At 40.0% G+C, this 14,540-nt stretch overlaps 1 protein-coding gene across 2 annotated transcripts in view; it reads right to left on the bottom strand.

The window, feature by feature from the left end:
• Positions 1-1,649: 1,649 nt before the first annotated feature.
• The window catches only part of usp38 (ubiquitin specific peptidase 38), a 16,953-nt gene continuing 4,062 nt past the window's right edge, over positions 1,650-14,540 (bottom strand). For both annotated transcript variants that reach the window (XM_083538620.1, XM_083538619.1), the window contains exons 5-11: positions 13,215-13,316; positions 12,724-12,882; positions 10,250-10,443; positions 10,058-10,151; positions 7,136-7,242; positions 4,063-5,329; positions 1,650-2,286 (exon numbers count right to left, since the gene is read on the bottom strand). In XM_083538620.1, coding sequence (XP_083394746.1) covers positions 2,119-2,286; positions 4,063-5,329; positions 7,136-7,242; positions 10,058-10,151; positions 10,250-10,443; positions 12,724-12,882; positions 13,215-13,316 — 2,091 coding nt within the window. In that variant the 3' untranslated portion in view covers positions 1,650-2,118. The remainder of the gene's footprint in view (positions 2,287-4,062; positions 5,330-7,135; positions 7,243-10,057; positions 10,152-10,249; positions 10,444-12,723; positions 12,883-13,214; positions 13,317-14,540) is intronic.

Below are 14,540 nucleotides of genomic sequence, written 5' to 3'. Positions count from 1 at the left end.
CAGTACAACACACATTACATACAGGACGTTTGTGTACATTGAATAAATCAGCCGTTGCTTATTAATGAACCTTTACTGCTGTGGGGGTGGGAGACACACACACACACACACACACACACACACACACACACACACACACACACAACAAATAACACTACAATATAGCTACACAAGTTTTGATTCATAATACAGTCAAATGTTCCTGTAAAATCATGTAAATGTGTATCAAAAGGCACATGAAACCCAGTTTAAAATCAACAGGAGCAATAAAAAAATTCTCCCCGAAAGCAAAAAATAGCAATTTATAAACAGATATTTGTGAAAATTCACCCCAAACAAAATTCAAATTAAATATTCAGCATGCAAAAGATAATCTGTTCCCACACGTTCACATTGGGTTTTTTTGTAATGTAATCCGAGGACGATTCAGCGACATTTCTTCTATATTAAAAATAATAATATTATAGCTTCGATTCCACAATGGTTTAAAAAAAAAAAAAAGAAATAGTATTGCATCCTTCTGTGTAAATGTATTGCAACACGTCAGGTGATCAGTCCCAGTGCTACAGTAGAGTCGCGCCACAGAACCTACAGACGTCTAGACAGGAGCTCGTTCAAGTACGACGGTTCGGCGTTCTGAGTGGAGAATGGCTGCCTGCTTGAAAACAAACTCAGAAAAAAATATCTGAAATCTTATTTCTGTAGAGGTTCATGTAATCAGAATCAGTTCTGACTCTGTAAGACAGCAATGGTATCTATAAAGATTGCAGGACTGTGAATGGATCGGTCACAACCCGTAACAAAAAAAAGGGGGTTAACACTACGGGGGAACCTTCACAACACATTCGTAAGCGTCGCACGGGTATTTGGGGCTTGATGTAAATGTCAAAACCCTGCGACAAACATTTTTTACGAAGCATATTGCTATTGACATAAAAGAAAGAAGAAAGAACCATTCTATTATTATGGCTATTCGTCTGCTTCGTTTGCATTGAAAAAGGTGTGAACTGTTTCTACTTATTACTGCAGCATTCGAAGTGAAGTACAGTACAACCTCGGGTTACGAGTTTTTTTGCGGGCAAGTACGAACGAGACTCGAGTCTCCGAGCAGCACTCGTAGAAGCAGCGTCTTCGGAACTGTTATTTGAGTTGTAACTGCGTGTTCGTTGTCGAGTTGTGACCGCTATCGTTCATATTCATAGACTTTTTGCGCTGCATTGTAGAGTTGACTCTCTCGTCTCCCTCACGCCAGCCACGACTCTCCTCAAAGGTGACGCCCGAGTTAATTTGTCAATTATTTCAATTTTTTATGGTGAATTATTCATTTCTGATGTTAGGGGTTATAATTTGTACAATAATAACCATTACAAAACCCTTTAAAAAGGGGTGTATATGTGTATTTATGGACGTGTGGAACACCGAGTGAATTTCCTCTATTTCTTATGGGGAAAATGATTTTAGGATACGAGCGTTTTAAGTTGCGAGCTCGAGCCCAGAACCAATTAAACTCCTAACCTAAGGGTTCTACTGTACTGGTGCTTTATTTGCAATTAAAACCTTTATGAAGCACCATTTCAATTATTCATTATTTATGTATTTATTGCAACTTTGTGACAGCGGAATGGACCATTTGAATGCGATCCAACTAATCAGATTTGCATTTATTTATTAACACTCAGGAAGCCCTAAAGCGCATCATCGAGAACGTTGAGATATGAATGCACCGTTGATAAAAACTTAATATCTAATAAAAAAAAAAAACTTTAAAAGTCGACCTGCAGAGATAAAGGTTGTTCTCTCTTCGCTCTTTTATATAAAGACCATGGATTTACCGGCATTTATATATATATATATATTTATATATAAATAAATAATTGTATGCAATGTGTTACAAAGGCCCTCTATGTGTTGTAATAAATACGTTAACAAAAAAGTGCTTTTTGTGTACACTTTGCATGAAGGTGTTTAAAAAAAAAAAAAAAAAGATATGTATGCGAAGGAAAGCTTTATAAGGTGAGGTTTTCGAGTTATTTTCTGCATGTTGGATTCGGATAGAAGGAAGTCCAGTGTTGAGTGTGTGAGTCCAGTGCTCTGTTCGAATCTGAAAGTGGCCCACTCTCAAAAGACCAGTCTGCTGACAGTGCTGAAGCCACCTCCTCCACCACCTCCTCCACCCGAGGGCCCACAGCTTCCCGGGGGCTCGTTGTCATCCGAGCCGTTGGGTCGAAATGAGCAGGGAGCCGAGGCGGCCTGGAGAGCACGAGCCCTGGCGTTGAGCTCCTGCTCCTGGGAGAGGGAGGGGGGGGGGGAAGAGAAAAAACACGAATTGATGTTTTTGCACACTTTAGTTGAACCAAAAGGTTTACATCAAGACAAAATGTTTACATGTACAGTATTTATTTTTGATTTGTATGCAGACGATCCATTCTTTGCAACCTTTTTTACTGTTTTAGTCGGCGCTACCGTGTGACTTGCTCGTCTCGTTGTCTTTTTCCCCCCTCCCTTTTTTTTTTTTTTTTTTTAAATGGTGCACGTGTGCTTTTTGTGTTGTCAGTTTAGAGTTCTGTGTAGTTTTGTGTTCCTTGTGTTCATTTATGTCGTTTGCTGCAGCGCCTTGGTCCTAAAGAACCGTGGTTTCGTGTCACTGTGTACTGAACTGTATATGGTTGAAATGACAATAAAGCCTACTTGACTTATCGAGCCACGACTACAGAGCGCCGAGTAAAATAAACACCACAGTGAGGTGTGCTGTTATAGGAACCAAGGGATGGGATGGTGCGACCATGATTGGGCATTATATAGTGTGTTTTTCCTCTTAGATAACGTCAACATTGCCAGTGCTTACACATTTTTAGTAATTTAATAATATCCAATTAGGTCTAATTCGTATAGCTTTGTTTTAAAGCAGCTGTACTACACAGATAAAGAGGTTATGTAGTTGGAATGTATAAGTTTAGCCCTAATGAATGAGCCAGTGGTGACTGTGGCGAGGAAAAACTCCCTGAGATGGTATGAGGAAGAAACCTTAAGAGGAACCAAACTCGAGGGTAGCACAGAATATCCATTATAGTACAATCATTTGTTTAGTGTACTGTTCAGGGAAGGTGGTTGGGTTTTGGATCCGAAGGTCATGAGTTCAAATCCCAGCCGCACCACTCCTGGGCCCCTGAGCAAGGCCCTTAACCTCATAGCGGCTCCGTTGTAAATGCATCTGCCGAATGTCATAAATGTTGAGTGATGGGGGTTTAAATTCAGAAGTGTTCGTACGAACTGTTGTAGCAGACTGTATATTCTCATTAATCAAATCAGAGCGTATTTCTCGCATACACGTTCATACAGAGTACGACGTGTAGCGAAACGGTTTTTACATATATAAATAGAAGAAGTACAAAATATATGGATCACATTCATATTTATATACACTATAAAATATCTACACAACAATAATTGCAGTCCAAATACTTCCTCATTGTTCCTGAGGAACACAATTGTGTAATCCAAATAAAATAATACCCTCACAAGCCAGGAACAGAACACAAACACCCTCGTTTGACCACAAATCAGTTGTCATTCTGCAAAAAAAAAAAAAAAAAAGTGCGCTCGCATGGGTGTATCTGTGGAGTGCTCATGGTCTACTATACTGGATAGAGATCCGTATGGTGTGTTTTATAAAGGTGTACTTAGTGGTCAGTGGGTGAACAGCCGGAAAATTAACCAATTCCATTGTAAAGGTCGATTCACACATGAATAATGCCAGGATATTGTTATTTATTAGTAATTAGTAATTATTTTATCTTGTATGTGGGAAATGACTTAAAGTAAATTGGCACTGCATATTTATAACATTGTATTAAGTAAAGTAAAGGAATCAAACCTTCACTCATCTCGTGTCTTGGGAGCACTGAAATGTGACGCAGTAGGGAATAAAGGCGGCTTCGAAAAGCTTTAGATCCAAATAAACACCCATTACCTCCCTCTAGTGGTAGGTTGTGTGTGCTCAATCTGCTTTTTTGAGTCACTGTTAAAAGACTGTTCTACTGTGTACAAAAGAAATCCTCTCACCTGTAAAAAGAGTTTGTTGTCTTTGGTGATGGCATCCATTAGATCTTTATGAAGAGGTGGCTCCACATTGAACCTGGAGCCGTGAACGGTAGTTTGTGAATCCCCAGCCTGTGCTCCGAGCTCTTCCTGTTTCCTGTAAATCAGGACGTAGGCCGTGTCCTTGGGGAAGCGACTCGTGATGTTCTGCACGGACTGGAAGTTAGTAAAGGTCACCCTGCTGTCGTTGAACAGGAACCAGTCCCTGGAGTCCTCCCCTGCACGCTCCAGTACTTCCTGCGAAGCCGTCGAGCCCTTTGAAAGTCCGATACCGGAATCCGATTCCGGACACTTGAAAGAATTCCCGGCTGATGGATTGCTCAAGTTCCTGCCGTACGAATAGTAGTGGCCGCTCTCCGACGACATCCCAGAGTGCATCACGACGGAACACAGGACATAAGGTACACGTCGTACTCCTGACTCCCGGTCCCTTTTCCCGCTGTCCGTTAATCCTTTGTCTTCCTCCTCTTTCTCTTTATGGGAAGGTTTCAACTTCTTGGCCAAGTTTTCACAACTCCCTGGAGAGTCCATTTGCACCGATGGTGGAGACGTTATAGACGAAGACGGCGAAGATGCAGAAGAGTGGTGCTGGTGAACAGGCAGGTGCACGTGCAGCGGGATACCTACGTTGTCCAGTATTTTGTGCCGCACGTGGCACCTCGCGTCATACGAGAAGCGTAAAAGAGTGAGGACGAGGTACTCGGGGGCTGTCGCCACGTGCATGGCCCTTTCTGCCCGCTGCAGCGAGCCGCAACGTTCGCAGAAGTAACAATTCTCCTCCTCTAGGATCTCTGGTGCCAGGAAATACTCGAGCAGATCGGACAGGGACAGCGCCGCCTCGGTCTTCGGGGGTTCTACGCTGCGTTCGTCCTTTGCAGTTCCTTCGGGGTTCTCACTGCCGCCGTTTACTGCCCTCTGGTGGAACTGAGCTGTTGAGGAGCCCGTGATTCCAGATGGGCAAAAAGCAAGAGAGAGATCAGTAAACGGTTCCTCTTTCTCAGAAACACTGTGGCACTGCAGGCAGCGGATGCTTGTGGAAAGACGACCTCCGAACATTCGCTCCACCAGAGTCCGTCTGTCATTATCAGAGTCCAGCTCTTTAGTCTGATAATGAGACGGCGTTTCGGTCACATTCTGAGCTTTTACCTCATTGTTACCCTCGGTATCAGAGGACACGGTCTTGGGATGGGCTGTCTGGAGAGCACGGAGATCCTTCTCCTCCTCATGTAGCCTTGATGATTAAAAAAAAAAAAGGACGGGAATCATACAAGCATCCATACGTACCCAGATTTCAAAGACTACCAAACTACATACTGCAGTATTACAGATCATTTAAAAAAATTTGCATATGCAAAAATAACCGGTGAACTTTTAATGCGTTAATTCCCCGCCCCAAACAGAATGATTAATATAAACACACAGACAACCTGAAGTTCATTTGCATTATTAAAGGCTTTAAAACATGTCAGGATTACAAACGTTAACATGATCAAGATGCTGGAATTCGATATACGGTGCCTCACAGAAGTATGGACACTGTACTCTTTTATGGTTTTTTGAGCGACGCGTGTTCATTTCTAAAATAAGATATATAACAGTATGAAGACACTTTGACTAAACAAATATATAAATATACAGATGAAAAATCCTCCCTTATCATGAATAGCAGGTAACACATTCAGCATCCGGACAGTTTCTCCAAACATTCCGCTAAAAATGCTTTGCCGTGCCTCTTGTAAAACTTGCGAAAGGTGTTTGAAATTTCCTTCTGAACTTGTGATCCAGTTCATCACAGAGCAGGTCAATGATGGCCTCTATGATAGATACCGTTACAGCTGACTGATCTTTAAAGAACACTTCCACAGCTTAAATGAATGCTTCGGGTCATTGTCTTGTTGTATGGTGTCTTCTTGTTGGTTCCAATGAGCTGCAGTCCAGACGAAATTGCATGGTGTTGAAGTATTGAATGGTTCAGTTTTCCTTTTACCTGGAATGAGTCTCCAACTTTCCCTGCTCCAAAACAACCCCAAACCATTAAGCTTCCACCTACATGTTTGTCTGTTACAGCCAAAAATGTCAAATGTGAATCTGTCCACAGAACTTCCTTCCATTCATTCGCTGTCCAATTAACGTCTGTTTTTGCCTTTTACCTAGTGTGTTCCGCATATATATATATATATATATATATATACACACACACACACACACATACAGTACAGACCAAAAGTTTGGACACACCTTCTCATTCAAAGAGTTTTCTTTATTTTTATGACTATGAAAATTGTAGAGTCACACTGAAGGCATCAAGGGCTATTTGACCAAGAAGGAGAATGATGGGGTGCTGCGCCAGATGACCTGGCCTCCACAGTCACCGGACCTGAACCCAATCGAGATGGTTTAGGGGTGAGCTGGACCGCAGAGTGAAGGCAAAAGGGCCAACAAGTGCCAAGCATCTCTCGGGGAACTCCTTCAAGACTGTTGGAAGACCATATCAGGTGACTACCTCTTGAAGCTCATCAAGAGAATGCCAAGAGTGTGCAAAGCAGTAATCAAAGCAAAAGGTGGCTACTTTGAAGAACCTACAATATGACATTTTTCAGTTGTTTCACACTTTTTTGTTATGTATATAATTCCATATATAATTCCACATGTGTTCATTCATAGTTTTGATGCCTTCAGTGTGAATCTACAATTTTCATAGTCATGAAAATAAAGAAAACTCTTTGAATGAGAAGGTGTGTCCAAACTTTTGGTCTGTACTGTATATATATATATATATATATATATATATATATATATATATATATATATATATATATATATATATATATATATATATATATATATATATATATATCATTAAAAAAAGGGCGTCTCAAAAAAAAACATCAAAGGCTTTTTCACCGCATTCTGATCATCATTAAAAGAGGGACATTTTCATCTGTATATTGAATTCCACTGTAATGTCATTAAAAAAAACAAAACAAATCCAAAGAATGACAAAAAAGGGGCATTAAAATACAACTACTGGATGTACCTGTCTAAAAGGAAGCGTAGATACTCGGAACAATCCTGCTGTGAACCGGCTGTAAACCAGGGCGGCCGAGACGCTTCCAGGAAACCCCTCGGTGCGTATGCTGCTCGCTGGGTGTAGAAACATTTTCATTAAAACGACAAAATGACAAGTATTTACAAGTAGTTTTATTAGAAGTGGTCATCCAGGGTAGTGTTTACTAGCCAATAAAATCACTTTATACATTTATCGAAATTACAATTAACATGCCATTATGTTAGGACACGTAAGGTGAATAATCTATATATAGATTATTATATGATCTATATATAAATAAGGAAAAGTAAAACATCTATAAGCCTAACAGTAACTATTAGCTATATTCTAGCGTTTATTTATACTACAGTAATATATTTTTTTAAAAACACACTTCAAAGCACAAACCTTGATTATAAATCTACAATCCAATTAAATACGGTCACTTGATCATTCAATGCTTTTTTTTTCTTCAATATGAACTTTGACCATGAATGGGGGAAAAAAGTTACTAATCAAAAACATACCCTGCAGGTGAATACTGTAATAAATTAAAAGCTACATACAGTTTAAACCAATTCCACCGAAAGTCATATGCGGTACGGACAAAAGTATTAGGACACCTGACTTTTCCGGCTTTCTGTGGTTCTTCCTCAAACTGTTATTACAAGTTGAAGGCACACGATCGTAGGAGTTTTTGGATGAATTGAATTTTCCCTTCAATTTACCCTACTAGACCCAAACCTGTTCCAACATGACCATGCTCCTGTGCACAAAGCCAGTTCCATGAAGATATGCTTTAAAAGTGCCTTTTTGGAGAGGGAAAGCTTGAGTGGCCTGCTATAGAGCTCTGACCTCAACCCTAGTGAACACCCCAGGCCTTCTCTCCTCACCTCACCTACATCAGTACCCGACGTAGATGAAGTTGCTCAAATCTCCACAAGCAGAAGTGGAGTATGTTCAAAAAGCGCATCTTACTCTGAGGGACCCGTAATCCTTTTGTCCGTAAAGCATATATATATATATATATATATATATATATATATATATATATATATATATATATATATATATATATATATATATATATATATATATATATATATATATATATATATATATATATATATATACAGTGGGTACGGAAAGTATTCAGACCCCCTTAAATTTTTCACTTTTTGTTATATTGCAGCCATTTGCTAAAATCATTTAAGTTCATTTCTTTTCCTCATGAATGTACACACAGCTCCCCATACTGACAGAAAAACACAGAATTGTTGACCTTTTTGCAGATTTATTAAAAAAGAAAAACTGAAATATCACATGGTCCTAAGTATTCAGACCCTTTGCTGTGACACTCATATATTTAACTCAGGTGCTCTCCATTTCTTCTGATCATCCTTAAAATGGTTCTACACCTTCATTTGAGTCCAGAAATTTTTGATTATACTGATTGGACTTGATTAGGAAAGCCACACACCTGTTTATATAAGACCTTACAAATCACAATGCATGTCAGAGCAAATGAGAATCATTAAGGTAAAAGGAACTGTCTGAAGAGCTCAGAGACAGAATTGTGGCAAGGCACAGATCTGGCCAAGGTTCCAAAAAAATTTTTGCTGCACTTAAGGTTTCTAAGAGCACAGTGGCCTCCATAATCCTCAAATGGAAGACGTTTGGGACGACCAGAACCATTCCTAGAGCTGGCCGTCCGGCCAAACTGAGCTATCGGGGGAGAAGAGCCTTGGTGAGAGAGGTAAAGAAGAACCCAAAGATCACTGTGGCTGAGCTCCAGAGATGCAGTCGGGAGATGGGAGAAAGTTGTAGAAAGTCAACCATCACTGCAGCCCTTCACCAGTGGGGCTTTATAGCAGAGTGGCCCGACGGAAGCCTCTCCTCAGTGCAGGACACATGAAAACCCGCATGGAGTTCTCCAAGATGGTGAGAAATAAGATTCTCTGGTCTGATGAGACCAAGATAGATCTTTTTGGCCTTAATTCTAAGCGGTATGTGTGGAGAAAACCAGGCACTGCTCATCACCTGTCCAGTACAGTCTCAACAATGAAGCATGGTGGTGGCAGCATCATGCTGTGGGGGTGTTTTTCAGCTGCAGGGACAGGACGACTGGTTGCAATAAAGGGAAAGATGAATGCGGCCAAGCACAGGGATATCCTGGACGAAAACCTTCTCCAGAGTGCTTTGGACCTCAGACTGGGCTGAAGGTTTACCTTCCAACAAGACAATGACCCTAAGCACACAGCTAAAATAAAGAAGGAGTGGCTTCACAACAACTCTGTGACTGTTCTTGAATGGCCCAGCCAGAGCAATGACTTAAACCCAATTGAGCATCTCTGGAGAGACCTAAAAATAGCTGTCCACCAACGTTTACCGTCCAACCTGACAGAACTGGAGAGGATCTGCAAGGAGGAATGGCAGAGGATCCCCAAATCCAGGTGTGAAAGACTTGTTGCATCTTTCCCAAAAAGACTCATGGCTGTATTAGATCAAAAGGGGGCTTCTACTAAATACTGAGCAAAGGGTCTGAATACTTAGGACCATGTGATATTTTAGTTTTTCTTTTTTAATAAATCTGCAACAGTGTCAACAATTCTGTGTTTTTCTGTCAATATAGGGTGCTGTGTGTACATTCATGAGGAAAATAAATGAACTTAAATGATTTTAGCAAATGGCTGCAAAATAAAAAAGAGTGAAAAATTTAAGGGGGTCTAAATACTTTCCGTACCCACTGTATATATATATATATTAAAAAAAAAAACGGTAAAAAGCGACAGTGGAGGTGAAAATCAAGTGTGCTGAAATGCTACAACATGCGTAGTACATGGTTACAAGAACATCAAAGAAGCTAAAGGTGAAATTGCAAGTTGAATCTAAAGGTGGAGGTTCACGAACCTGAGTATGCGCCAAGAAAGCGAAGAGAAGCTGTAGTTTCTTCATTAGCGTATTCGAGCCATTCAGGTTCAGAGATAATACGTTGCGTCTGAAACTGTACACGTTGTGCATTTTTACACAAGAGAAATTATTCTGGAAGTTATAAGATCAGATGTTTCTCCACATGTTAGTATGTAGGGGGGTGTAACTTACTCTGTAGCCATGAACAGCATCTGAATGATGCTGTTCAGGTAACATGTGTTGCCCAAGTTCACAAGTCCCGTCTTCCCTGTCTCCGATTTGCCGGAAAGCCTCAACAGTCCAGAGGCTAAAGAATTCGACTGCGAGGTCCAGGCACTTTGATTCAGTACATACTTGATCTTCTCTTCACCGGGTTTAGGGAGGTCCTACACCAAAAACAAAAGGGTAAAGTAAAAAATGCCATGGCAGCATTTTTAACATAAAGGAATAAAAGCAGGAAAATATTCAACCATGTGGTTTTGGGATGCAGTCCACCGTAAAGCAGATACCTTCAGAATTTCTATTATATCAGAAGAAGGATTACAATGTGTTGTTTGATAAAAAAAAAAAAAAAAAAAAGACTCCCACTCAAACATACTTTATCCATTTATCGTTATATCTAGGAGTGTTGATACGGCGTGACATGACGCATTGTGATGATGCAAGTATTCTTCATTATTCGAATTTGCAAACACGGTGCACAAAACGAGGATTAACATTTATTTACTCCTTTTTCTAATTGGATTTATATTGTTTCTATGTACACGGAAAAAAAAAATAAATAAATCGATGTGGACAATATTTCCAACCTAAAAGTCAATTTCATCTGCTGTCATTTGCGCAAATGATAAATAATACAAACGCATGTTCTGAGATCGAGGACAATCAAGAAGAACATGGTGAAGACCGAGGCTGAAGGTGTCTGGGAAAGATTTTGAGGTTGTTCTTGGTTGTTCTCTTTAATGGGTGACCGATAATTTCGGACACGTGTGCGACTTCGATCCACTGTCGCTTTCTTGTGTTGGAAAAAAATCCACAAAATTTAGCAAACAGAGATTAAATATTGTGAAAATAATGCACCACGGGTTCACCAACGTTGAATAAAGCAAAGCCAGAATGTTGGAAGAAGCCAAAATTGGATCGCTGATGGATTTTGTGCTGATGTTTGATCGATTATTTTAATATCCAGGTTCCTTAAAAGGAGCCCCAAACCTGAATAACTCAATCACACAATAAATCGGCAATAAACTATAAATCAGGTGTATTTTATACATTTTATATTTGGAGCACGAGAAGGTTTTCTAAACGTCTCAATATATACTCGTTCGAAAAACAAACAAACACGACGCACAAGGACCTGGCGGTTTGTTAGAAATTTATTTTCCTTTATATTTTATTTAATTTAGAATTTTTTAATTATGGTGAACCTGTGGTACATTTTCTTGACGATATTAAATTGTTTACGTTTTCTTTTTATTTATTTCACTTTAGACACCAAAGACGAAAATCATACCGTTTTGCATTATTGAGAAAAAATATATAATAATAATAATTCCTCAGTCATTGTTTTTACATTTAATTCACATTCGGTTCAAACCGTTACGGAGAATTAAACAGTGTCAAACGTTAGAATCCGGTATCATAAACCGCATCATTGACCAGAGTGTTTCGTTACAACCCATGCATCCGACGTTGTGGAAAGTCGACCAAACCTATTTATTAAAGTTAAGATTCATGATATAGCAGCTGTAAACGGTCATTCCTTCACCCACACTGGAGACTCCTTCCAGAAACTCGATGTCATGTCAAGTCAAATCAAGTTTATTTCTATTGCGCTTTTCACAACAGACGTTGTCTCAAAGCAGCTTTACAGAAATCAACAGTCAAGGTGAATGGTGTGTATTTATCCCTGATGAGCAGCCGTGGTGACTGTGACCAGGAAAAACTCCCTTAGATGTTATGAGTAAGAAACCTTGAGAGGAACCAGACTCAAAAGGGAACCCATCCTCATTTGGGTGACATCAAGAGTTTGATCATAAATCTTTCAACAATACAGAACACTGGAGAGTGAGAACTATGAGTACTGGAGTATAAGATTATAACTAATGTTCTTTCTACAGTCTTATACAGTCTATACGGTTATAAAACTAAGAGCTACTGAGCTCAACATGATCATCACAGATCCAGCACCAGCTTCTCCATGCCAGAGCCTTTTAACACTCCAGGAGGTCCAATGTCAAAACCACACATGTAGTGGGATCCAACTGGCACTGGTACGTCCCTAGATGGTACGGGATGTTTGCGAGTTCGGCATCTACTTCGTCAAATGTCTTCCTACAGAAAGCTTCACCCTAACAACAATTATACACTGTAGTACACTATACAATATAGTAACATTATCAATGATTACTAAATGATTTAATCGTTAAAACTATAAGATTTTGAATCCGAGAGCTTCCCTCAACTGCTCGCGCTGTCGCGTTCCGTCCTTCCACATACAGCTGAAGTCATCATGACCATTAGGTTTGGGTTAATTAGGTTTGTAGGAGGTTCCTAACCACGTTTGGTGGTCAAAAGTTAACCGAGTATCTGTTTAGGGCTCAACATATACGTATATATCTCCATTTGGATACCATAATGGAACTGATCCGATCAGGATTTCTCACCTTAATGACTTCCAGGATGCTGTCATAGAGGTCAGGAAAGCCAGAGTACTGGTACATCATGCAGTGGATGAGCTCGGTGAACTGCAGCAGGAAGGCTTTGCTGGTAGGAAGGCCGTCGCTTTGCAAAGACTTCACCAGCGGTACCACGTGAGGGACCACCTGTCTCACCAGGAAAAGGACTTTCATTAGGAATCCTAATTACTCCTGCAGTCACATACACAGAACTCTTCATCACATCTTCAACACACGCCATACTTCTTTATACACCTGTGTACTGCAATGATTTAAAATCCCACAATCCTATGAGAAGAGGATCTGGTTCTTTTTAAAAGTTTCTTCTCGTAAGGTCTCGGGTCAAGTTTTGAGGCGAAGGGGGAAAAAAACTTCCCGAGACCTCACGAGAAGAAACTTTTGGAAACAGAGAGATGTTTAATGTCCAAATTATGCATATTGCTGAATAGATTTGGTTGATGCTTTTGTGATGGTCTTACCAGGTGGAAGGCCTCTGGTGAGTGCTGGAAGCTCAGCAGCATGTGAGAGAGGACTGATAATGCTCCCGGTCTCACTATGGGGTACCACAGACGATTAAAGACCTACAGCCAGAAAATAATAAAAAAAATACATGCAACCATAAAAGTACTGAAAGAGAGAGAGCACATACTTTGCTACTGCATTCATTTGGGGAGTCATATTAACGTTCAAGGCTCCCGTCTAGACACGTGCACAAGTGATGCATTCAACCTTCGGGAAGCCGCCCCAAATACCAGTCTATAAAGTGAAACACCATGTAAACCAACCCTTCAAAATATAAACAGCTGAATGCCACTGTTTTGGGTCAAAGTGTCAAAAACAACCCGAATGTAAGAACTTTCCTTGGGTGTAGGGTTTTATTCCGACCACGTAAAAGCCACATCTGATTGCGACTGAAAATAAAGATCGTGAGATTGAAACAGGCAGAATTTGGCCCTTTGTAAAAAAAGATTGGTTGCTCTAAAGCAGGGGTGTCAAACTCAATTTCACAGGGGGCCAAAACTCAAAGCACACTTCAGGTCGTAAGCCAAACAGGATTTATTGAACACACTAAAACTAAATGTTTTTTTTTTTTACATAAATATGAATGAAAAAAGACAGGAATATGATTCCAGAATAAACTTTAAATAACTTAAAATATTTTGCTCTCCATAAAACTATATCCTTTTAAAATTATACAAGTTAGAAATATGAACATGCTGCGAAAAAAATCCTAAGAAAAATAATTAAATTAAAATATCTCCTGTCAAACACAAGACGTCTCACACCTTCATCATGCAGCTCTTCAGAAAAGCTCCCTCAGTAAATAACCGGCTGATGTGGCTCTGATTTCTCCTCTGCCACAATAAAACTTACTTTCACACCAGCTTCACTTTGTCAACTTTTCTCTTCGCCACTGTGAGGCGCTGTTTCACAATAACTGTACAATACGGTTAAATACATCAACAGAAGCTCGACTTGATTGACGCTGAAATGTTCTCAGGTAGCCTAGCGTTCGACAAGCCAGCTGAAGCGCTGCATTATGGGATCTGTAGTTTGTGTTATTAGCGCTTCATATCGCCGGGACATTAATAACAATAATAATAGATCTATATAATTGTACATCCGGCCAGATGTGGCCTGCGGGTCTTATGTTCGACACATATGCTCTAAAGGTTCGACTGATAAATAATGCATGACAGCAAACTCCTTTGATGCTCTCGCTATACCTGAAATTCAAACACATTTAATATAATCTTATATACGAAGATTTTGGCGCGTCCCAAAATATTGTCGGTGACAACAGA

The sequence above is a fragment of the Silurus aristotelis genome, assembly GCF_946808225.1.
Source record: "Silurus aristotelis genome assembly, chromosome: 4".
NCBI lineage: Eukaryota > Metazoa > Chordata > Actinopteri > Siluriformes > Siluridae > Silurus > Silurus aristotelis.
This window is presented reverse-complemented; position numbering and strand designations above follow the sequence as displayed.